This window comes from Oncorhynchus mykiss, chromosome 5, assembly GCF_057628025.1.
Source record: "Oncorhynchus mykiss isolate SJ-2025 chromosome 5, ASM5762802v1, whole genome shotgun sequence".
Taxonomy (NCBI): Eukaryota; Metazoa; Chordata; class Actinopteri; order Salmoniformes; family Salmonidae; genus Oncorhynchus; species Oncorhynchus mykiss.
The window spans coordinates 13,967,600-13,986,795 of NC_143026.1; the positions used below are offsets into that span (position 1 = coordinate 13,967,600).

A 19,196-nucleotide genomic window follows, 5' to 3' on the forward strand; every position below is an offset into this window, starting at 1 on the left:
GTATCCGTATAGTACTGACCAATGGGTGATTGTTGTCTAAACGGGTGCCTCTGCTCATCAACGGTGTGAATGACGTACAGACATGACAGCGCGTTATTTCGGCCAAGTCTCGCGTTATTCTCGGTCTATAAAATGTCACGCACCCTATTTTCGTTCTTTCCTTTATCACTTTAGCGGTGAAGGTGCAACAGTAATCGGTCGTCCCGAATCCGGGTTCATCCGACACCCTCACCAACTCAAGCTGAACTGAGCTCAACTTCTACTGCAGCACCATGCCTCCTAAATTCGACCCCAATGAGACTAAAGTTGGTATGTGTGGCATCTACTGTAAAATTGTTGTTTCAGATGAGATCCAAAATGGCAAAATGGAGTCGACTTCTGTCTGGCGCGTCCATGCAGGGGCAGCAATGAGCTGATGAAATGGTAACGTTAGTTAGGATGAACAGCTAATATCTCTTGAATGTAAATGCTAAATGACATATGTTCGTGATGCGTTCTAACGAACATATTCTGTTGAAACTATTTTTGTGTTACCGCTATGTAACCAACGATAGCCCATTTCATATCCATGATGTTGGCCTAGCCAAGTAGCTGCCACCACGTGGTTGCAAGTAACACTTTCTGACGCGTCTAAATTGTAAAGTGAAGGATATTGAAATTAAATACTTTATTTTAGTTTGGCTACCAAAATCATCAAATTCCCATTAATTTGAAAGACGTGTGACATGGGCTGGATAGACTACAGGCTCGCATAGAACATTTTAAAGCAACTACAATCTGTTTTGCCACTTTAAATTTGGTATGCAAATCAAATGTAGCAACCTAGCAGGTGACGTATTTTGATTTGAGGCAGGTCTTTTGTAAATTTCTGCCTGGGTGGCCTCGTTATGTAAACGTTTGCACGGACCTACAAGGGTACTTGTTGTTCATAGGCATTTGGCGTTGACAGCAGAATTTCAATAGGTGACGTTTATTGTACTCGGATGCATTGACCTTATTCTGATTGTGGTCCACATGTGTCTTGTCATATTTGCCTCTTACACAGTAATGCATTAGATGGTTGACATTTGTCACAGAAATCCAGTATTTACCGTATTCAATACGTGTGGTGGGTATTTTTTTTCGTTCATTGGCACCCCAGAGGCAAATTCTATAACATACATAACATTGGGACAGTCAATGAATTGCCCGCTATTAGGATTCAGCCTCCCGCCACTTTGCCAGTCTGTCTGAGTGACTGAGTGTAGTCCAGTGGAGGCAGAGATGGACCCAGTTCTAGGAAACAGGGCTGCCCTGGCGGTGGGCAACTTTGTGCCGAAAGTCCTGGAACAATGGTGCCCTCATACTAACTAACGGAGGTTTCTGTCATTTGTGAATTCTATAACTATTGTCTGGTGAACCAGCATGGGGCTATAACTCAAGCCATACGGATGTTTCTTCCCCCTCAAAAATAACTAGTTTATCCTGTTTTATCCCTTGTAGTGTACATGCGATGCACAGGAGGAGAAGTTGGTGCCACCTCAGCGCTGGCCCCAAAGATTGGACCCCTGGGTCTGGTAAGTGTTACATTCCTCCCAATTTAATATGATTGGTGTGGTTTGATTACCCATTGTCTACAGATCAGCCTCCCGCCACTTTGCCAGTCTGTCTGAGTGACTGAGTGTAGTCCAGTGGAGGCAGAGATGGACCCAGCTCTAGGAAACAGGGCTGCCCAGACGGTGGGCATCTCTGTGCCGAAAGGCCTGGAACAATTGCCAATATTGTCATTTGCCTCAATTGTCACTATTGAGCAGTTTGACTCTTGATGCCTTTTCTGTTATTTTAAATCTGTGCATTCCTTGTTTCGGCATTTAGTCTCCTAAGAAGGTTGGTGACGATATCGCCAAGGCCACCGGAGATTGGAAGGGCCTGAGGATCACTGTCAAGCTGACCATTGTGAACAGGCAGGCAGCGGTACGTACCAAGTCTATTCCCAAATGTAGTCCCTGAAAATGTTTGGCCACTGAATGTTTATCAATTATCTGTTATTAACGTGGTTTCTCGCTCTATTGTAGATTGAGGTGGTGCCCTCTGCTTCAGCGTTGATCATCAAGGCCCTAAAGGAGCCCCCTCGTGACCGGAAGAAGGTCAAGAACAGTAAGTTGCCCTGTGCTTTTTCCTGTATAATGCCACTTCAAACATGTGGCTTTCAATTTAACCTGTAGTGGGGGCACATTCCAGCCTCCCGCCACTTTGCCAGTCTTTCTGAGTGACTGAGTGTAGTCCAGTGGAGGCTAAGATGGACTCAGCTCTAGGAAACAGGGCTGCCCAGACAGTGGGTAACTCTGTGCCGAAAGGCCTGGAACAACTGTGCCAAAAGGACCACTTATCTAGTAACATAGCTGTCCCATCTGTTTTTACAACCAGCAATGATTCATAGATCCAGTGTACGCATCTAAGCATGCTGTCTTTGTTTCCAGTCAAGCACAGCGGTAGCGTGACCTTCGATGAGATTGTGACAGTTGCCCGCACGATGAGGCCCCGCTCCATTGCCAGGGAGCTTTCTGGTAAGAGCCCCTATCTTCTCAGGGTCACTGAATCACCTGTTATGATTCCGCCTCCCGCCACTTTGCCTGTCTGTGTGACTGAGTGTAGTCCAGTGGAGGCGAAGATGGACCCAGCTCTAGGAAACAGGGCTGCCCAGACAGTGGGAAGCTCTGTGCCGAAAGGTCTGGAACAAAGTTGCCCCTATTCATACAATAGAAACTATTGTCCCCTGCTGGTCCTAATGTCTTTATTTTCTCAGGAACTATCAAGGAGATTCTGGGAACTGCCCAGTCTGTGGGTTGCACCATCGATGGCCGTCCTCCCCATGATGTCATTGATGACATCAACAGTGGCAAGGTGGAGTGCCCATCTGAGTAAAGCATCAAATGGATGAATAAATAAACATGAATATTCATTTTGTTGTATTTTATGGTTGTCAGTTATTTACCTTTCTGTCAGCCTGCTATTTACACACTTTGTATGTGTTTTGTGAACTCGTGTTGGGCAGTGTTTCTATTTGCTGGTTAACAGCGTTAATGTTTGACCTTGAATTATACATAAGAGTTCACCCAACGGACAGATTGCACCTGTGCCCCCAGAGAAGCCAATGTGTTCCACAGTGGGTTAAGTGCCTGCAGGTTTTAATTTCCTCCCTTGTTCTTGATGAATTGTAGTACAGTAATGTGAGAACCTGTTGCCAGGGTCCAGTAAGCAATTTGAAATGTTAACTACCTATCTAAATGGGTGTATTTGGTTAATTTTCCTAATTGGGCATTGCTGGTTTAACAAGTGAAGCTGGGCCTGGCTTAAGCAGGATGCCACTGGAGGTGAATATAACACTTTTTTTCAATAGTGGCTAAATCGATGCCAAGTCTATGCCTGTAAGAGGTTATGCCAACGAAGGGTATCATGCTCTGCTGCTGGCGCACTGTCGAACAGATGTCCACAGGCAAATTGTACAATGTGCAGACATATTGTCCAACTTGGAAGTTACTTGTGAGTTAGGCGTGTTCACATGTTCTACTCGGAATGTTATTTTTGCACACATGTAGCCTTGTGCATTTGTAGTTAGTGGCCACTATAATAGAGAAAAAATGTAATTACATTTTCATTCTATTTCTACTTAAAGCTGTTTTTTGCACCACGTGCAATATTTAGGTGTTGGTTTAAAGTGTTCGATCAAGGCTGTCATGGCTAACTGCAATAGTGTTCTCATTTGCGCACATTGGATTGCCTTTTAAAAACAAATTGGCTGTGCGTTAGGTTCAAACTTATTTTTGACTGATCATTTAGGTAATCTTTAACCTGCATTTCCCCCTAGTGTGGATTTTTTTTTTCCTGCACAAAGTGCCCTCACCACTTTTCATCCAGGTCAGTGTAGTGGTCTACCTGGTGAAATAACTGAATCTGTCATACCCTAGGGGTTTTAGGCAAGGGTACTAAGCAGTGGCAAAATGGCATGCTAGATATTGCCTCAAAGTATTCAAAAGCCTGTCTCAACAGAAATATTTTAAACCCTTAAGTCATTTGTGCTGTATTGGCAACAATGTAGCAGTGGTGGGCCACTTCTAAATATAGGGTTTCTGGCCCTGTGAGCAGTCTGCTTTAAAAACCTGGCACTATAAGCAAATGCCCAAATTGTAGTCTGTGGCACAAATTCAATGGAAGTTAGTGGTACATGTCCCTTCTGTGCTTGTCCACATCTTAAGGTAACCTGCGCTACACAAATGTAAGATACGTGAGGGTTTGGATGGTTTATGGAATTCCTGGCGTCTGCATTGACCAGACAGTATTTACTGCACTGTGGCCTCTGCAGGAATCAGGGTGTTCACACTACTTGCCCACCCCCCACCTACCATCAATGTGGAGCTATTCGGGGGCCCCTCTGTATTTGTTACATTTGGGAGGTGTACAGCGTTTCATTTGACCACAAGCCTCTGGAGGCTTCCAAATTGCTTCACACCCTCTGTACTGAGCCTCTGGACCACATTGTCAGGTCAAGCATAAATCTGCTTCAAGGAAAGTAATTTTGTAATTTGGGAGAATTGTCCCTTTTAAGAATTTAATCTGTGTTTACCCCAATGATTGGAACTGTGGGACATTTAATTATAAGTGGAGTGCACTGAAGTGTAGAAAATTGGGCACCAATATTTCTAAAATTGTCCACTTAGTGTCCCAAGTCCCCTGTGTTTGAGTTGAGTCTGAGTCAGTCACCAATGATTAGTTGAGTCCAATTTATAACAATTAGGCATTTGTTTCTAGTTGCCGCTCCCTAGTGAAAACAAATGTTATTCATCACTACCTCAAGTTCTACTCTGTTTTACTACATAAATGAATGGCGAAGTCAGGTGCTCAGCTACTTTTTTGTTGTAATTTCCTATGTGTGTAGGTTTATTGCAAAATGAAAACTAAAGGGACCTGTCAGAACTTTGCTATGGGATGCAGGGGAAAAGTGGGAGGGTAGAGGAAGATGACATTCAAACAGGCTACTTTTCTGTTATCAAGGGGAGAGAAAGAGAAATAGCGAGACTTAATATTAAACTAGTATAGTTTTCAATTTCGTATAGAAGTTTGGAGCCTGCCTGCCCAATGTGGGCTGTGTGTGCCTGGTGCGGCGCGTCTTTCCCACTGATAGAAAACATCTTTCAGTGCTGCTAATATTCTTCTTGTCATAGTAGCCTATCCAGTGCAAATCACCATTGGTCTAACCCAAACTGAGTCACAAAAATCTGGATTAGAGTTCACTTGTCAGCATCTGTAGAAGGTAATGGAAATAATACCCAAGAATGGTAGCCTTTTTCGGTGAGTCAACTTGCAAAACGTGCAGACACTAGGCCTTCCATGGAGTAGGTTTGACACCCCTGCCCCAGTTTTTCAGCAGTGGTGGCAAGGGTAGTGGACACCGGGAAGGGTTTTTTGATGAGCTAACTTCACAAGTAATTTTGCAGTTAATGGAATTCAGTGGTTTCTACAAAAATCTTTATTGAAAAAACAGTGTATCCAACACTACAAAAGTACACAGTTAATCCCCTGAAAACAGTCTTCACTGGAGGCCTTCTGTTCAAAAGAAAAGTTATTCACCTACAACATATAATAGCTCACTTTGGTAATCTGTAGCCTGACACGGACATGATAGTTACTTGCATGGCTGATTTTGAACGCCTTAATCCTAGTTTGTCATCTCCCAAGATTCCAGACAGACCAAATCATTCATTTCAAAGCCAGAGTTTGAGTCATGACCAACAACCACACAGCCTATGAACATTTTTTACATTCTCTGCATCATTCTTTTAAGGTCAAGCATGGCTGATCTCATTTGTGCCAAACTAATATTTGGATGTCAGGTACACAAATCTTTTGAGTTCAGTGAGGACGGAGAGAGTCAGTCGACACCAAGTCTACCAAACACGAGTAACTTCGTTGCTATCAAATCTACATTGGGATAATGAGTACTTCTGAGAACATCAACAAATTATATCAATAAGGGTCTTAGAACTGTGGTATAAGGCCTTTCTGATCAGAATACAGCAAGTTTGCATTGTGCTTTATTCCAGCAAATAACTGATGGAGATGGTTGTTGGTCTAAATACTACTCCCTTTATTCAGAGTGAGCCAGTGGCTGGAAGACAACAGAATAGAACTATTACATTAATGCCAAGGCACTATTTGTTTACCTTGAAAAAACACCCTTCATCAAAATAAAATCACTGATCTGACAACTGAATCTGTGAATGCTGTGTAGAAGAGTATCTGTTGCTGGATGGAACATGTTCATGCGTTTTAAAAATGGTCAAACCAAGAGACTATTATATTTACATATTAGTGTGCCTTTTCCAAGTACTCAAACAGGGCCCCTGCCTTCACATCTGTGTTCTGATCAGTGCTCTACTACATAAAGAATAAGTCAGTTATCAATTCTCAACTTCTTCCTCTTCAACCTCATTCTCTGCTTCCTGGTCTTCATCCATGCGCTCGTCCTCCTCCTCTTCTTCCTCCCTGCTCTTGTCGTTCTCCTCCACATCGTTCTTTTTCTCCTTTGCATCTTTGCGTTTTTGTTCCGATGCCTCTTTCTTCCCCTTCTGGCCCTTCTTGTAAGCTGTATTGGAACAACATTGTTATAAAAACAGCATTCACTTAATAAGTCAGTGGTTAGCAAGGTGGACAATTGTAGTCGACACTGGCCACAATTTTCCATAGCTTTATAGAGGGCTATAAATATCCACCCCATAATAGGAAAAAAAGTGCATTGTTCCAATGAAGGGGAAATTAGATAAATGAGGTTTAAATGGGACAATTGGGCCTACACCCAGCAACCTCTGCTACTTATAATCCTCTGTGGTGGCAGTCACAATTAAAATGGGAAAATGTGTCAGGTTCTCTAATCAAAACAAAATGTAATACAACAAGAAGTGTTCCCATTAACTCAGAACATTGTTCCAATAGGCTAAAATGCATCAAGCACTCTGCAAGAACTGACCACAATGCATTGCTGGGCCATTTTCAGGCCAAGCCAGCCAATGGCCATGTTTGAGAGTGTCAATACTGATCAGTTGCTGTTGAGCAGACAGACCAATCTACAAATCATAATAAGTTGTTATTTAGTGTAGATCTGTCCGTCTGCTCAGTCGATGATTAGCGACCGATTATAATTGATGCGCTCAAACACGGCCAATGTCTCCAAAACACACAGGCTGTTAAGAAATTCAATGTTGATCGGTGATGATCATTTGAACATTTACCCTCCAAAGATTCACGTAGAGGCTGCAGGAAGCGTTCAAACTCCATCTCCTCCATCGCAGACATCACATCTGTTGCGTTTAGAGTTTTCCGTTTGGCTTTCATGGCAAAGTTGTTTGCACTGTTGGCAAAGGGGGGGTTCAATTAATATTATTTGTTGCACTCAGAAAGATACCTTTATATGTATATATTCCAGGTGCTGAAAGCACTTGACTGTATGGAGGTATGTATTATAAAATGGCCAATTAATAAGCGTTTATTGCATAAACCTGTTGCACCGCACGTGTAGTTTCTCTTACCATGATGTTGCATAGAGGACGAATACACTGGCAGCTTGAGATATGGCTCGCCTGGCTTCTTTTGACACGTTCACCCCATCTGGGAGCTATTTACAATAAAATAGTGAGAGTAGTGTTACTAGATTAGCTGGCAGTGTTGTCATTTGCAAGCCTGAGTTGTCACTATACACACGAGCCGAAAGTGGACTAAAAGGAGCCTTACGTTGCTCCTTATAGTCCAACGACCTTAAAAAAGGGTTGAATTGGCTCTGAAAACCTCACAAATACCCCAGCTAAAGGTGAATTGATTTAATTGCAGGACGGTTCTAAAAGCATATATCCCTCTACTTTCATATCACATCAAAATTATATATATATATTTTTTAAACACAGTGTGTACTGTTTTAACACAGTTGCAGCTGAGAGTATTTTTCAGTGATTAAACAGAAGACTGACACCACAAACATGTTCACACAGATAGTCAACTGTCTTCCGTCCGTTTTCCGTAAACAAACACTAACATGGAGATATGGCCGTGTGGGAACACAGACCCTATAAATAGGTATATTTTTTGTATTTATTATTTCTTGCTGATATGAAAGCTACTTATGCGTGTTAATGTTCAGAGCGTCGGGGCTACTAACAAAACTCCCCCGTACAGAAGACGCCTTGGTCCAATGACTTGTGTAATGTGGAACTGAGTCATGATCAAGGGCTATAAACACACAAGACTGAGATGTGGGTATAGGCTAGGTTCAGAATGAATCTATAATAACATTGTAGGTACCCACAAAAACACTAGCTACTCCATCCAAGGTTGTTTTATGATACAGAATTTATTTACACACACACACCAGTTTATTAGGTACAGCACCACCTGTTCACAAAAATGGTTCATCCTACACAGTGAGTCACGTGGCTGTGGCTTGCTATATAAAAGCAGGCAGACAGGCATCCAGTTACTGTTCGCTTTAACTGAATGATCGGTGCCAGGTGCGCTGGTTCCGGTATCTCAGAAACAGCTGGGCTTTTACTGAGAATGGTGCAACAAACAAAAAACATCCAGTCAGCAGCAGTCGTGGGAGAAAACAGCTTGTTTATGAGAGGTCAAAGGAGAATGGCAAGAATCGTGCATGCTAACAGTTGGGCCAAAAACAGTCAAAATTAAAATTAAAATGCAATACAACAGTGGTGTGCAGAATGGCATCTCGGAACGCACAATTCGTTGGTCCTTGTCAAGGATGGGCTATTGCAGCAGATGTCCAGATCGGATTCCACTCCTATCAACTAAAAACAAGAAGCAGCTCTAGCGGGCACACAATCACCAACACTGAACAATTGATGCGTGGAAAACTTAAAAAGCTCCCACGAATCCCGGGCCCTGTTGTGTCATGCTGATGGCAGAGTCAGGATTTGGCGTAAGCATGTGTCCATGGCCGCATCCTGTTTGGTGTCATGGTGTGGGGAATGTTTTCCTGGCACACGTTAGGTCCCGCGATACCAATTGAGCAACGTTTGAACACCACAGCGCATCTAAACATGGTTGCTGACCAGGTGCATCCCTTCATGACTACAGAGGGGTCCGACCCGGTACTAGATGGGTGTATCTAATAAACTGGCCATTGAGTATATATGCCATGTAGCTTCGTAAAGGTCATGGGAATGGCAGGCATTTTTCCCATTGTTGATTTACCAGTATGCTCCTATTGAAACAAAAATCTGTAGAAAATGTGCGCACTCACCGCCTCCTTGATGATGCGCGTGATGACAGCATTGGGCAGATTGAGGTCCTCGGGTCTTTCTGCCATTACTTTGTTAGTTAGCTAGCTTACGCGTATTTTAACAAAACGAACTAAATACAGTTGTTGCAAGGCAGCCTTCGCTCTTTCTCCCCTAAATATGAGAAAAGTCGTCTTGAACTGTAAAATAGCTAGCACGTTACAATGGAATTAACGTTAGCAAAATAATCTAGCCAGCTAGCTATCATGTCCCGGCAAAAAAAAGACAACTGCAACAAATAAGGTATTCGTGTAACATAAGCTTGTTCACTCTGTCCAGAACTGAATAGCCTAGCAATTTTACTTTAATAACACGCGAACTTCCAAGCTAGCAAGATCAGAACTCTTTTGTCACATTTGTTTTTGAGATTACTCTTTCGCGCGTATCTTCCAACCACGTGATTCTCCTGTCAACTTTCAACTTTGACCTTTATAAATATATATATATATATATATATATATATATTTAACTTGACTGTGCGCATACCGCCTCTGTGCAACGTTGTTTGTGCAAATGAACATATATATATATATATATTTTATTTTTAAGAAGAAGTATTTAGCTGTTGGTGGGAAGAAATTACTAGATGCGTTTGTCAAATTGACGTCTATAAAGTTTTATACAATTTATTTTTTGCTAACCTTAACCAAATGTTCCTAACCTGCTACGTTAATTATCCCAACCTGCCGCGAAAAATTCTAACCTGCTACGAAAAGTCAATTCTGGTCAGTTTTGACTGTATCTACATTGTCAAAACCAGGAAACAGTGACACACTGCTCATGCGCTATAGACCCTTTTAAATCTTCACCCGATCAGACGACGATCACCCCATTGAAAGGTGTGATTGGTAAAATGATTTCCTTTTAATGGGGTGATTGTCTAATCGGGTGGAATCTTGGACCCTTGACCAGACCGTTGTGTGGCGGCCCAGGCATATTTTTGTTATTTTGGTTGTAGTGAGCACAGTCAAACAGTTGTAGAGAACGCCAGCTACTGTGATACAATGAATTCAACTTTGAATATCAAGATGAGGTCCTCGAAAGGGTCGTGTTGCTGTGTTTACGGGTGTTCGTTGAGACCTGCAACAAACTATAAACCAAGTTTTTAGATTTCCGAAAGAAAGTGGACCACTGCTATGAATAAAGATGGTTGGCTACCAACAGCAAATTCGAAGAATTTCAGTGCACGCTTAATTACAGGTAACGTGAATGTGTTTTGTCTTATCTGCTTTCCTCTTAGTGTTTTGAGAGCCTGTTAAAAAAAGCTGTCAGTCTTTATTTACCCTTATTTTATACGGTAAATTGACTGAACATGTTGGGTGCCTTAGATTAGATCAATTTTGTCTAGGCCAGGGGTGTCAAACTCGCAAGTTTTAGTATTTTTTCCCTTTCAATTAAGACCTTGACAACCAGAAGGAGTTCCTTTCTAATTAGTGACCTTAATTAATCAGTCAAGTATAACGGTGGACCGAAATCCCTCAGACACACTGCCCTCCGTAGAATGAGTTTGACACGTGCATTATGGGGATAAAAAATGATCACAGGTCAAGCGGTTTCTGATGGAGTCGCCTTCAAGTTGCTTCTCACCAACTGCACCATGCAGCCATCACCTACATGGTAGAAGGCACTATTTGTCAACCAATTATTAGGATGTTTTTAGATGACTCACGTGAAACTGACCAAAGACGTGACTAAAAGGGAAACCACGTTACCATGATTCTAAAGCTACAGGGGATACAAATGAATGTAATTGAGACCTAACCAATTAATTGTACACATGTAATTATTTTTCGTTTGGGAGTGTGTGATATGGGGGTATGGAAACGTTTATTTTGAAAATAAAAATACAGTAGCAGCTACAATTGAAGTCGGAAGTTTACATACACATTTGCCAAATACATTTTAAACTCAGTTTTTCACAATTCCTCACATATAATCCTAGTAAAAATTCCCTGTCTTAGGTCAGTTAAGATCACCACTTTTTATTTTAAGAATGTGAAATATCAGAATAATAGTAGTGATTTATTTAAGCTTTTATTCCTTCATCACATTCCCAGTGCACATCAACAGTCACCCACGAAGCATCGTTACCCATCGTTCCACAAAAGCCGCGGCCCTTGCAAAGCAAGGGGAACCACTACTTCAAGGTCTCAGAGCAAGTGACGTCGCCGATTGAAACGCTATTTAGCGTGCACCACCGCTAACTAAGCTAGCCGTTTCACATCCGTTACATACGCTTGGTTCGTCCTTATGCAGTCGGAAATTTAAGACAAAATATCCACAGGGAAACATTATTAAACCAACTTTTAAAAACGCTGGTACTGATCTCACATGCACACGCAATGTAAACAGGTGCACAAGCTCTGCTATTGTTAACCACGTCTTGTGCATGTATTTACAACGCAAGGCTCCGTTGATGGAGACAACCGTCAGTATCAGCATTTTGAAAAGTTGGTTTAATAATACTTTCCTGTGGATATTTTGTCTCAAATTTCCAACGGTGTATATCCTGGGCTTGTGGCAGACAGAGGGGGTAAAGCTTTGGTTCAGCAGGGAAGCCAGAATGTTATTTTGGGAACAAAATGAGGTGTTTGCCCACAATAAGAATTACTTATGGGTGTTCCATTTTCATTTAATTGCTATAAAACTGGTCTGCTAACTGTGTGGACCGAAATATATCAAGCTGCTGTTTGAGCATGTGAATCAAGTAATTCTGAGAAGGTTGTAAAAAGAGACTAGGGGAAAGTTCCAACAGAAAATTCCCCAGTAATTCTTACCATTCTATATCTCCCCTCAACCATTGTGTTTATTTTCATGCTGGCAAGCCTCAGCAGTGTTAGTGTGTACACTTACCAAGATTATCATCTGGGAGTCCAACTGTGGCAATATTTAGATTAACACACTTTTCTCTCCAGCTGTGTCTAATGATAAGCATCAATCAATCGCATCTTAATTTAGTGGGACAGACTGCCAACTGCATTAGTGTCAATAATGAGGGTATGTCTTTGATCCTTCTTGGGAAATGTCTGAACCGTACTTGCCTGTGTGGGAATTCATTTCAAGATGGAGTTAAATGTTAAACGTCTTGTACTGAAATAACTTTGTGAAAAGGGCAAGGAAAATGAACTCAAGAATGTATATATTTATTTTGTGAGAAAGCAGCACATGGAAAGGGCTGTGTTGGTTATAATATCATTACATTGTAGACTACATGCTTTAACACATGCACACCTGAATGTTAGATCCTTTAAAGATGGGAGACTTTATTATCAGGAAATAGTCATTTTTGCGGTCTTTTATTTTTATTCCTTACACCCGGACCCCACACACACACACACGAGGCTGGAAGCAGCACAGAGGCAGCTGCAGAGCAGGTTTGGGGTTAAGTGCCTTGCTTAAAGGGCACAATGACAGTCAGTGGCACCTGAGGTTCTGATGCCAGCAACCCTCCCATTGCCAGCTTACTCTCCCAGGTTCTTCATGAGCCCTGGGATTCAAACCGGCAACTATTCCTCTATTCCCAAAACGAACTGCTCTTCCATATATGGTTCTAGAGTTACCTCATTTACTAGTACAGGCTTTGAACTCTGATCTCAAGTTGTGTGTGGCCTTACCCCAAGTTTAAGAGTTCATAACAATTTGCATGTGGAATTTTCACAAGAAATCTAATCTACACATTGCAATAAAACGAGCAACAAAGGGCCGTTGTGTCATTTGCGCTCAAGCAACACACTTTACTATTTACATGACCTCAAACACTTACTTGTGGTAAGTATCATGAATTTCCATGACCTTTTATTTTTAATAGTTTTTCAAAGTTTCCCTTTATCCAAAAGCCCTGAGGTTAATGTGATATATTTACTTAGAATGCAATGATCATATTTAACCCTATGTTTTATTGAGCTGATGTAGTCATTTTTTTCCACTCTGTCAATGGCAGGGAAGTGATGTCATGGTGAAGTGCGAAGCAGCCTTGCTTGGTTGTACAGTAAGTGTGGCTGAGAACAATAAGACTGCACTGTTAACCACCTCTCTCTTTAATTCTGCTTTGCTGTCAAAATGGTTTAGCACATCATGGCCATTCAGCTTGTGAAAACATATGGTTACATTTTTGCATCTGTCATCTGTTGCAGGTGGCAATGTTATGGTGTTGGAGACCCCTTAAATCTAAAACGTTGTTTTAGAGAATTTTGCAGTATGTCCAACCGGTCTCACAACCGCGTCGTGTGGGCGAGCAGTTTGCTGATGTGAACAGTGTCTTATGGTGTCGGTGGGGTTATGATACTGGCAAGCTACGGATAATGAACACAATTGCATTTTATCGATGGCAATTTCAATGCACAAAAAATACAGTGAGGAGATCCATTGTGAGGCCCATTTTAAAAAATCAAAAATAAATGTATGTATCTGTGACCAGCAGATGCAGATCTGTATTCCCAGTCATGTGACATCCATAGATTAGGGCCTAATGCATTTATTTCAATTGACTGTTTTCCTCATATGAACTGTAACTCAGTAAAATCTTTAAAATTGTGGCGTTTTTATATTTTTCAGTATAATTCTAGATGATATGTAAGGAAGGATGCATACATTATTATATGGGTTTAATACATGCAAGAGTATATCTTTAAAGGTTCATGTTCTAAGGAAAACGCATAATAATAGCTTAAACACAATTCCTGGAACTACTCACCATTTTCTCAAATCTTCACACACAATTTTAACTCACCCAACGGTACAAACATCTAACTTCTGGGTCCCAATTCAAACTTTGCCCTCAGACAACACACACAAGCTGTCAAACGCAGACTACATGACAGTTTGTTACACACTGGAGGGATTCATTCAAAACACTGCTACCAAAATGTTTAGAATAGCTTTTCAGAGAAATAATTTGAAACTTTAAAGTCACAGCACTGACTATCCAGATAACCCTTTCAGGAACACCCTGGCGAGAGAACTTTAAACAGTACTGTAATAAATACCTCTTACATTAGTGGATAAGGGAATACTACTGGATATGCTGTTATGGTCAAAAACCTGACCTTTGAAATGTCACACTGACGAAACATGTAAGGAAGAGTCCATGCACAGTAAAATACGCAATTTCCAAAAGCTTTATTTCCAAATGTACAGGTTACTCAGCGTCTCAGGTCTGGGTCCGGCCATAATATCTCATCAACGTCACACATTGTTTTCTCTTGCCAGGCAGCGTGGGAAAAATGCCCTTGTGTGCCTTAGAAAACCCTGGATAGACTCCACAGACATCACCACAGGTGTCCACCATTACGTCCAGGAGGTTTTGCTGTGCATAGGGGTTGCTGTCATACATTCTCCACCGCCATACTGAGAGAAATGAGGAATATGCTGGCAAAATAAGAACTGTGAACCTGGGGTGGTCATTGAACAAGGCGCCAACCAGAGCAGACCAATGGAAACTCCCTTAATCCCAAATTACAACATCTTGGGCTTGCTCTGGTTGCCCTGGCTCCCCTTCCTGTTGAGGAATGTTATTGTGCAGCTGATCTAGAAATTGAAGGAGTTGTGCCGTGTTGCATGGACCCACTTTGACATGGCGGTGGAGGACGCCACGATTGCTGATGGCTGCACATAGGGTGACGTTGCCTCCTGGCAAGGAACTTGTAGGATAGCACGGTGATGAATGCACCACCTTTTGTTAGGTTGAACCCTACCTCGTCGATAAAGGTGTACTCCTGTGGGTCTGCCATGGTATCCAGCTCAAAGATTCTCTACAGAAGTAAAACATTTGTTTTTACTGTACTACAAATACACTACTGTAGTGTACAACTGTACTGGAATGAAAGATTGTGTACTGCAGTTACAGTATCACATTACTATACAGTACTGTATTGATATGCTGGATAGATGGTCCATACTCAACATACTGTAAAAAGTCTACAGTATAGCAATTACCTGCACATATTGGAATCGTTGCTCCTTAACTATTTGAATTCCTTTCAAAAGGCACACGGTTGTCCTTATGTGGTTCTTCTGAATGATCCGGTCAATGGTGGAAATGCTGACGCTGTCAATTCCTTGGAACACTACCTGGTCTTCAACTATTTGGGTTTGAATTGACCTCTAACAGAGGACGTTATTACCAATAATCACCATATTCCCCAGGGCAGTCTCCTGCTCAGCTGTGAGAAGTCTCCGCCAACCTCCAATAGATGGCCACCTCTCAGTTCTGCAAAACATTTGATTTGACCATTACTGACCTATGTTCATCCAGTACTGTGGTAAAAAACTACCCTGAGAACAAAGTGGAGATTCAGTCTATATGCACTACAACATTACATGTAACAACAAGGCAAATGACCTGTTTTCCCTTCTGAAAGTACGGACAATGGATGTAACCGTGTAATGGGTTAGGTTGGGTTCCACTAGCTGTCCAGTTTCTGTCGTAGTCCTCACATGTATGAGCACATGATGAACTAGGGTGGCATGGATTTCATCTGAGATTACTTGTTGTTGTTGTCTTTCAACTTCGGCATTGTTAGGATCCATTGTTCCGAAGCACATGGACATGCCTCTAGGCCCTACTTCTGATTGGTGTGTTAATCATTTTGAGGATTAGTGTGTGCACCTGGAGAAAGGTGTGCTCTTTGAGTTTAGGTTGTGATGACTTGAGTAAATTATATTGAGAGCACGTGTTTGCTGAATATAGTACAATTAATGATTTATTTGGCCACCTTTGTGTAAGGTTTTGCAGAAAGCGTTTTGAATATTGAAACGTGTGGAAATGGGTGAATAGTGTTTATGGTTATGGGAAATGTGTGTGCGTTTTTGGTAATGATGTAAGGGTGTGTGTTTTTGTGCTAATGGAACCAGTTTTTGTGTTTTAAGTAATCGAGGAAAAACTGTAATAGATACACAATGAGTAACTTGGCTAAATACAAGGGGTAATGAGTCGATGTGCAGGGGTACGAGGTAATTGAGGTAGATACAGTTGAAGTCGGAAGTTTACATACACCTTAGCCAAATACATTTAAACTCAGTTTTTCACAATTCCTGACATTTAATCCTAGTAAAAATTCTCTGTCTTAGGTCAGTTAGGATCACCACTTTTATTTTAAGAATGTGATGTGTCAGAATAATAGTAGAGAGAATAATTTATTTCAGCTTTTATTTCTTTCATCACATTCCCAGTCAGAAGTTTACATACACTCAATTAGTATTTGGTTGCGTTGCCTTAAACAATTTCAACCTCGGTCTGACGTTTTGTGGGAAGCTTGTTTTCTTCCACAAGCTTCCCACAATAAGTTGGGTGAATTTTGTCACATTCCTCCTGACAGAGCTGGTGTAACTGACTCAGGTTTGTAGGCCTCCTTGCTCACACACACATTCTGCCCAAAAAATTTCTGTAGGATTGAGGTCAGGGCTTTGTGATGGCCACTCCAATACCTTGACGTTGTTGTCCTTTAAGCCATTTTGCCACAACTTTGGAAGTATGCTTGGGGTCATTATCCATTTGGAAGACCCATTAGCGACCAAGCTTTAACTTCATCAAGACTGATGTCTTGAGATGTTGCTTCAATATATCCACAATTGTCCTTCCTCTTGATGCCATCTATTTTGTTAAGTGCACCAGTCCCTCCTGCAGCAAAGCACCTCCACAACATGATGCTGCCACCCCCGTGCTTCACGGTTGGGATGTTGTTCTTCGGCTTGCAAGCCCTTTTTCCTCCAAACATAATGCTGGTCATTATGGCCAAACCGTTCTATTTTTGTTTCATCAGACCGAGGACATTTCTCCAAAAGTACGATCTTTGTCCCCATGTGTACTTGCAAACCGTAGTCTGGCATTTTTATGGCGGTTTTGGAGCTTCCTTGCTGAACGGCCTTTCAGGTTATGTCAATATAGGACACGTTTTACTGTGGATATAGATACTTTTGTCCATGTTTCCTCCAGTATCTTCACAAGGTCCTTTGCTGCTGTTCTGGGATTGATTTTCATTTTTCGCACCAAAGTACTTTTATCTCTAGGAGACAGAACGCGTCTCCTCCCTGAGCGGTATGACGGCTGCGTGGTCCCATGGTGTTTATACTTGCGTACTATTGTTTGTACAGATGAACGTGGTACCTTCAGGCGTTTGGAAATTGCTCCCAAGGATGAACCAGACTTGTGGAGGTCTACAATTGTTTTGGCTGATTTCTTTTGATTTTCCCATGATGTCAAGCAAAGAGGCACTGAGTTTGAATGTAGGAATTGAAATGCATTCTCAGGTACACCTCCAATTGACTCAAATGATGTCAATTAGCTGATCAGAAGCTTCTAAAGCCATTACATAATTTTCTGGAATTTTTCAAGCTGTTTAAGGCACAGTCAACTTAGTGTAGGTAAACTTCTGACCCACTAGAATTGTGATACGGTGAAATAATCTCTGTAAACAATTGATGGATAAATTACTTGTGTCATGCACAAAGATGTCCTAACCGACTTGCCAAAACTATAGTTTGTTAACAAGAAATTTGTGGAGTGGTTGAAAAACGAGTTTTAATGACTCCAACCTAAGTGTTTGTAAACTTCCGACTTCAACTGTATGTACATATAGCTAGGAATAAAATGACAGATTGCAAGCAGTAGCAGCGGTGTATGTGATGAGTCAGAGTTAGTGAAAAAGGGCGATACAGATTGTAAGTGTAGCTATTTGGTCAACTAACTATTTTGAGGTCTAATGGCTTGTGGGTAGAAGCTGTTCATGGTCTTGTTACTTCCAGACTTGGTGCGTTGGTACCGATTTGCCGTGTGGTGGCAGAGAGAACAGTCTATGACTTGGGTGGCTGGAGTCTTTGAGAATTCCTCTGACACGTTTGGTATAGAGGTCCTGGATGGCAGGGAGCTCGGCCCCAGTGATGTAATGGGCCATCCGCACTAACCTCTGTAGCATTTGCGGTCAGATGCTAAGCAGTTGCCATACCAGGCGGTGATGCAGCCAGTCAAGATGCTCCCAATGGTGTAGCTGTAGAACCTTTTGAGGATTGGAGGGCTGTCTTCATGATTTGAGGTGTTGTCGTGCCTTCTTCATAACTGTGTTGGTGTGTTTGGTCCTGATGGATCCTTAGTGATGTGTTGTCCTGGCACCACACTACCAGGTCTGAACTTGTCTCGTTGTCAGTGATGTGCATGGCCATGCAGTTGTGGGTGAACGGGGAGTACAGGAGGGGACTAAGCACACACCCCTGATGGGCCCCTGTGTTGATCCGTCAGGGGACTAAGCACACTCCCCTGAACCTCTGTAAATGTATTCCGTTTTCTTCTGTTTTCCTTCATATGATCTCTTTATGTTGATTTTATTGTACTCATAATCAAAAATCCAGTGACACAAACGTACTAAAACTTCAATAAAGGATCAACGGTTCAAACATGATTAGTCAGTAACCCAATGAAGCTGATAAAACATGACATTTTGCCTGTAAAGATGAATAGGGCTGATACTTCCTTACTACTCTGAGATAATTTCAGACAAATATCTATGATAAACAGGAACTTGGACTGTAAAAGCTGAGGCACAGCAACAGCGAAGAAAACACAGATAGCGGAATGGCAGTCTTGGTGTGCAGGTTAGCATTTTTTCGTTATAAAACTTGTTCTGGCGGCAACGCTGCAGAGTGGTCACTAGCTGGCACAACCACAAAGTCGTATAGTTCGATTTTAAACGTACACTCTTAGAAAAAAGGTTCTATCTACAACCTAAAATGTTCTTTGGCTATCCCCATAGGAGAACCCTTTTTGGTTCCAGATAGAACCCTTTTGGGTTCAATGTAGAGAGTTCTACCAAGAACCAAAAAGGGTTCGCCTATGGGGATAGCCGAAGAACCGTTTTTCCTAAGAGTGTAACCTTACATTTAATT

General features: G+C 41.7%; 2 protein-coding genes, 1 long non-coding RNA gene and 4 other non-coding genes across 8 annotated transcripts in view; 6 read left to right on the forward strand and 1 right to left on the reverse strand.

Moving 5' to 3' along the window:
• The first annotated feature begins 239 nt into the window (after nucleotides 1-239).
• Nucleotides 240-2,951, forward strand: rpl12 (ribosomal protein L12). Of its 2 annotated transcripts, none has more exons than XM_021601752.3 (6): nucleotides 240-423; nucleotides 1,483-1,556; nucleotides 1,855-1,953; nucleotides 2,055-2,136; nucleotides 2,460-2,546; nucleotides 2,786-2,951. In XM_021601752.3, exons 2-6 carry the CDS (start codon nucleotides 1,488-1,490, stop codon nucleotides 2,902-2,904), a joined length of 456 nt encoding a protein of 151 aa, XP_021457427.1. In that variant the 5' UTR covers nucleotides 240-423; nucleotides 1,483-1,487; the 3' UTR covers nucleotides 2,905-2,951. The 2 variants fall into 2 exon arrangements, with proteins under 2 accessions (XP_021457427.1, XP_021457425.1); XM_021601750.3 differs by having other exon boundaries at nucleotides 240-309.
• Nucleotides 1,209-1,334, forward strand: LOC118964769 (small nucleolar RNA SNORA65). The gene has a single exon (XR_005051962.2). It is a non-coding gene; the product is annotated as a small nucleolar RNA SNORA65 (small nucleolar RNA).
• Nucleotides 1,628-1,753, forward strand: LOC118964767 (small nucleolar RNA SNORA65). The gene has a single exon (XR_005051960.1). It is a non-coding gene; the product is annotated as a small nucleolar RNA SNORA65 (small nucleolar RNA).
• LOC118964766 (small nucleolar RNA SNORA65) lies at nucleotides 2,224-2,349 on the forward strand. Its single transcript, XR_005051959.1, has one exon. It is a non-coding gene; the product is annotated as a small nucleolar RNA SNORA65 (small nucleolar RNA).
• LOC118964768 (small nucleolar RNA SNORA65) lies at nucleotides 2,600-2,721 on the forward strand. The gene has a single exon (XR_005051961.1). It is a non-coding gene; the product is annotated as a small nucleolar RNA SNORA65 (small nucleolar RNA).
• A 2,537-nt stretch (nucleotides 2,952-5,488) lies between the features above and the next one.
• pole3 (polymerase (DNA directed), epsilon 3 (p17 subunit)) lies at nucleotides 5,489-9,757 on the reverse strand. Its single transcript, XM_021601753.3, has 4 exons — nucleotides 9,284-9,757; nucleotides 7,563-7,648; nucleotides 7,266-7,384; nucleotides 5,489-6,622 (listed from the first exon to the last, which is right to left on the reverse strand). Exons 1-4 carry the CDS (start codon nucleotides 9,347-9,349, stop codon nucleotides 6,438-6,440), a joined length of 456 nt encoding a protein of 151 aa, XP_021457428.3. The 5' UTR covers nucleotides 9,350-9,757; the 3' UTR covers nucleotides 5,489-6,437.
• Nucleotides 9,758-9,994: 237 nt separating this feature from the next.
• LOC118964562 (uncharacterized) overlaps nucleotides 9,995-19,196 on the forward strand; it is a 34,154-nt gene continuing 24,952 nt past the window's right edge. Inside the window, exon 1 of the long non-coding RNA XR_005051642.2 lies at nucleotides 9,995-10,520. This is a non-coding gene — a long non-coding RNA (uncharacterized LOC118964562). The remainder of the gene's footprint in view (nucleotides 10,521-19,196) is intronic.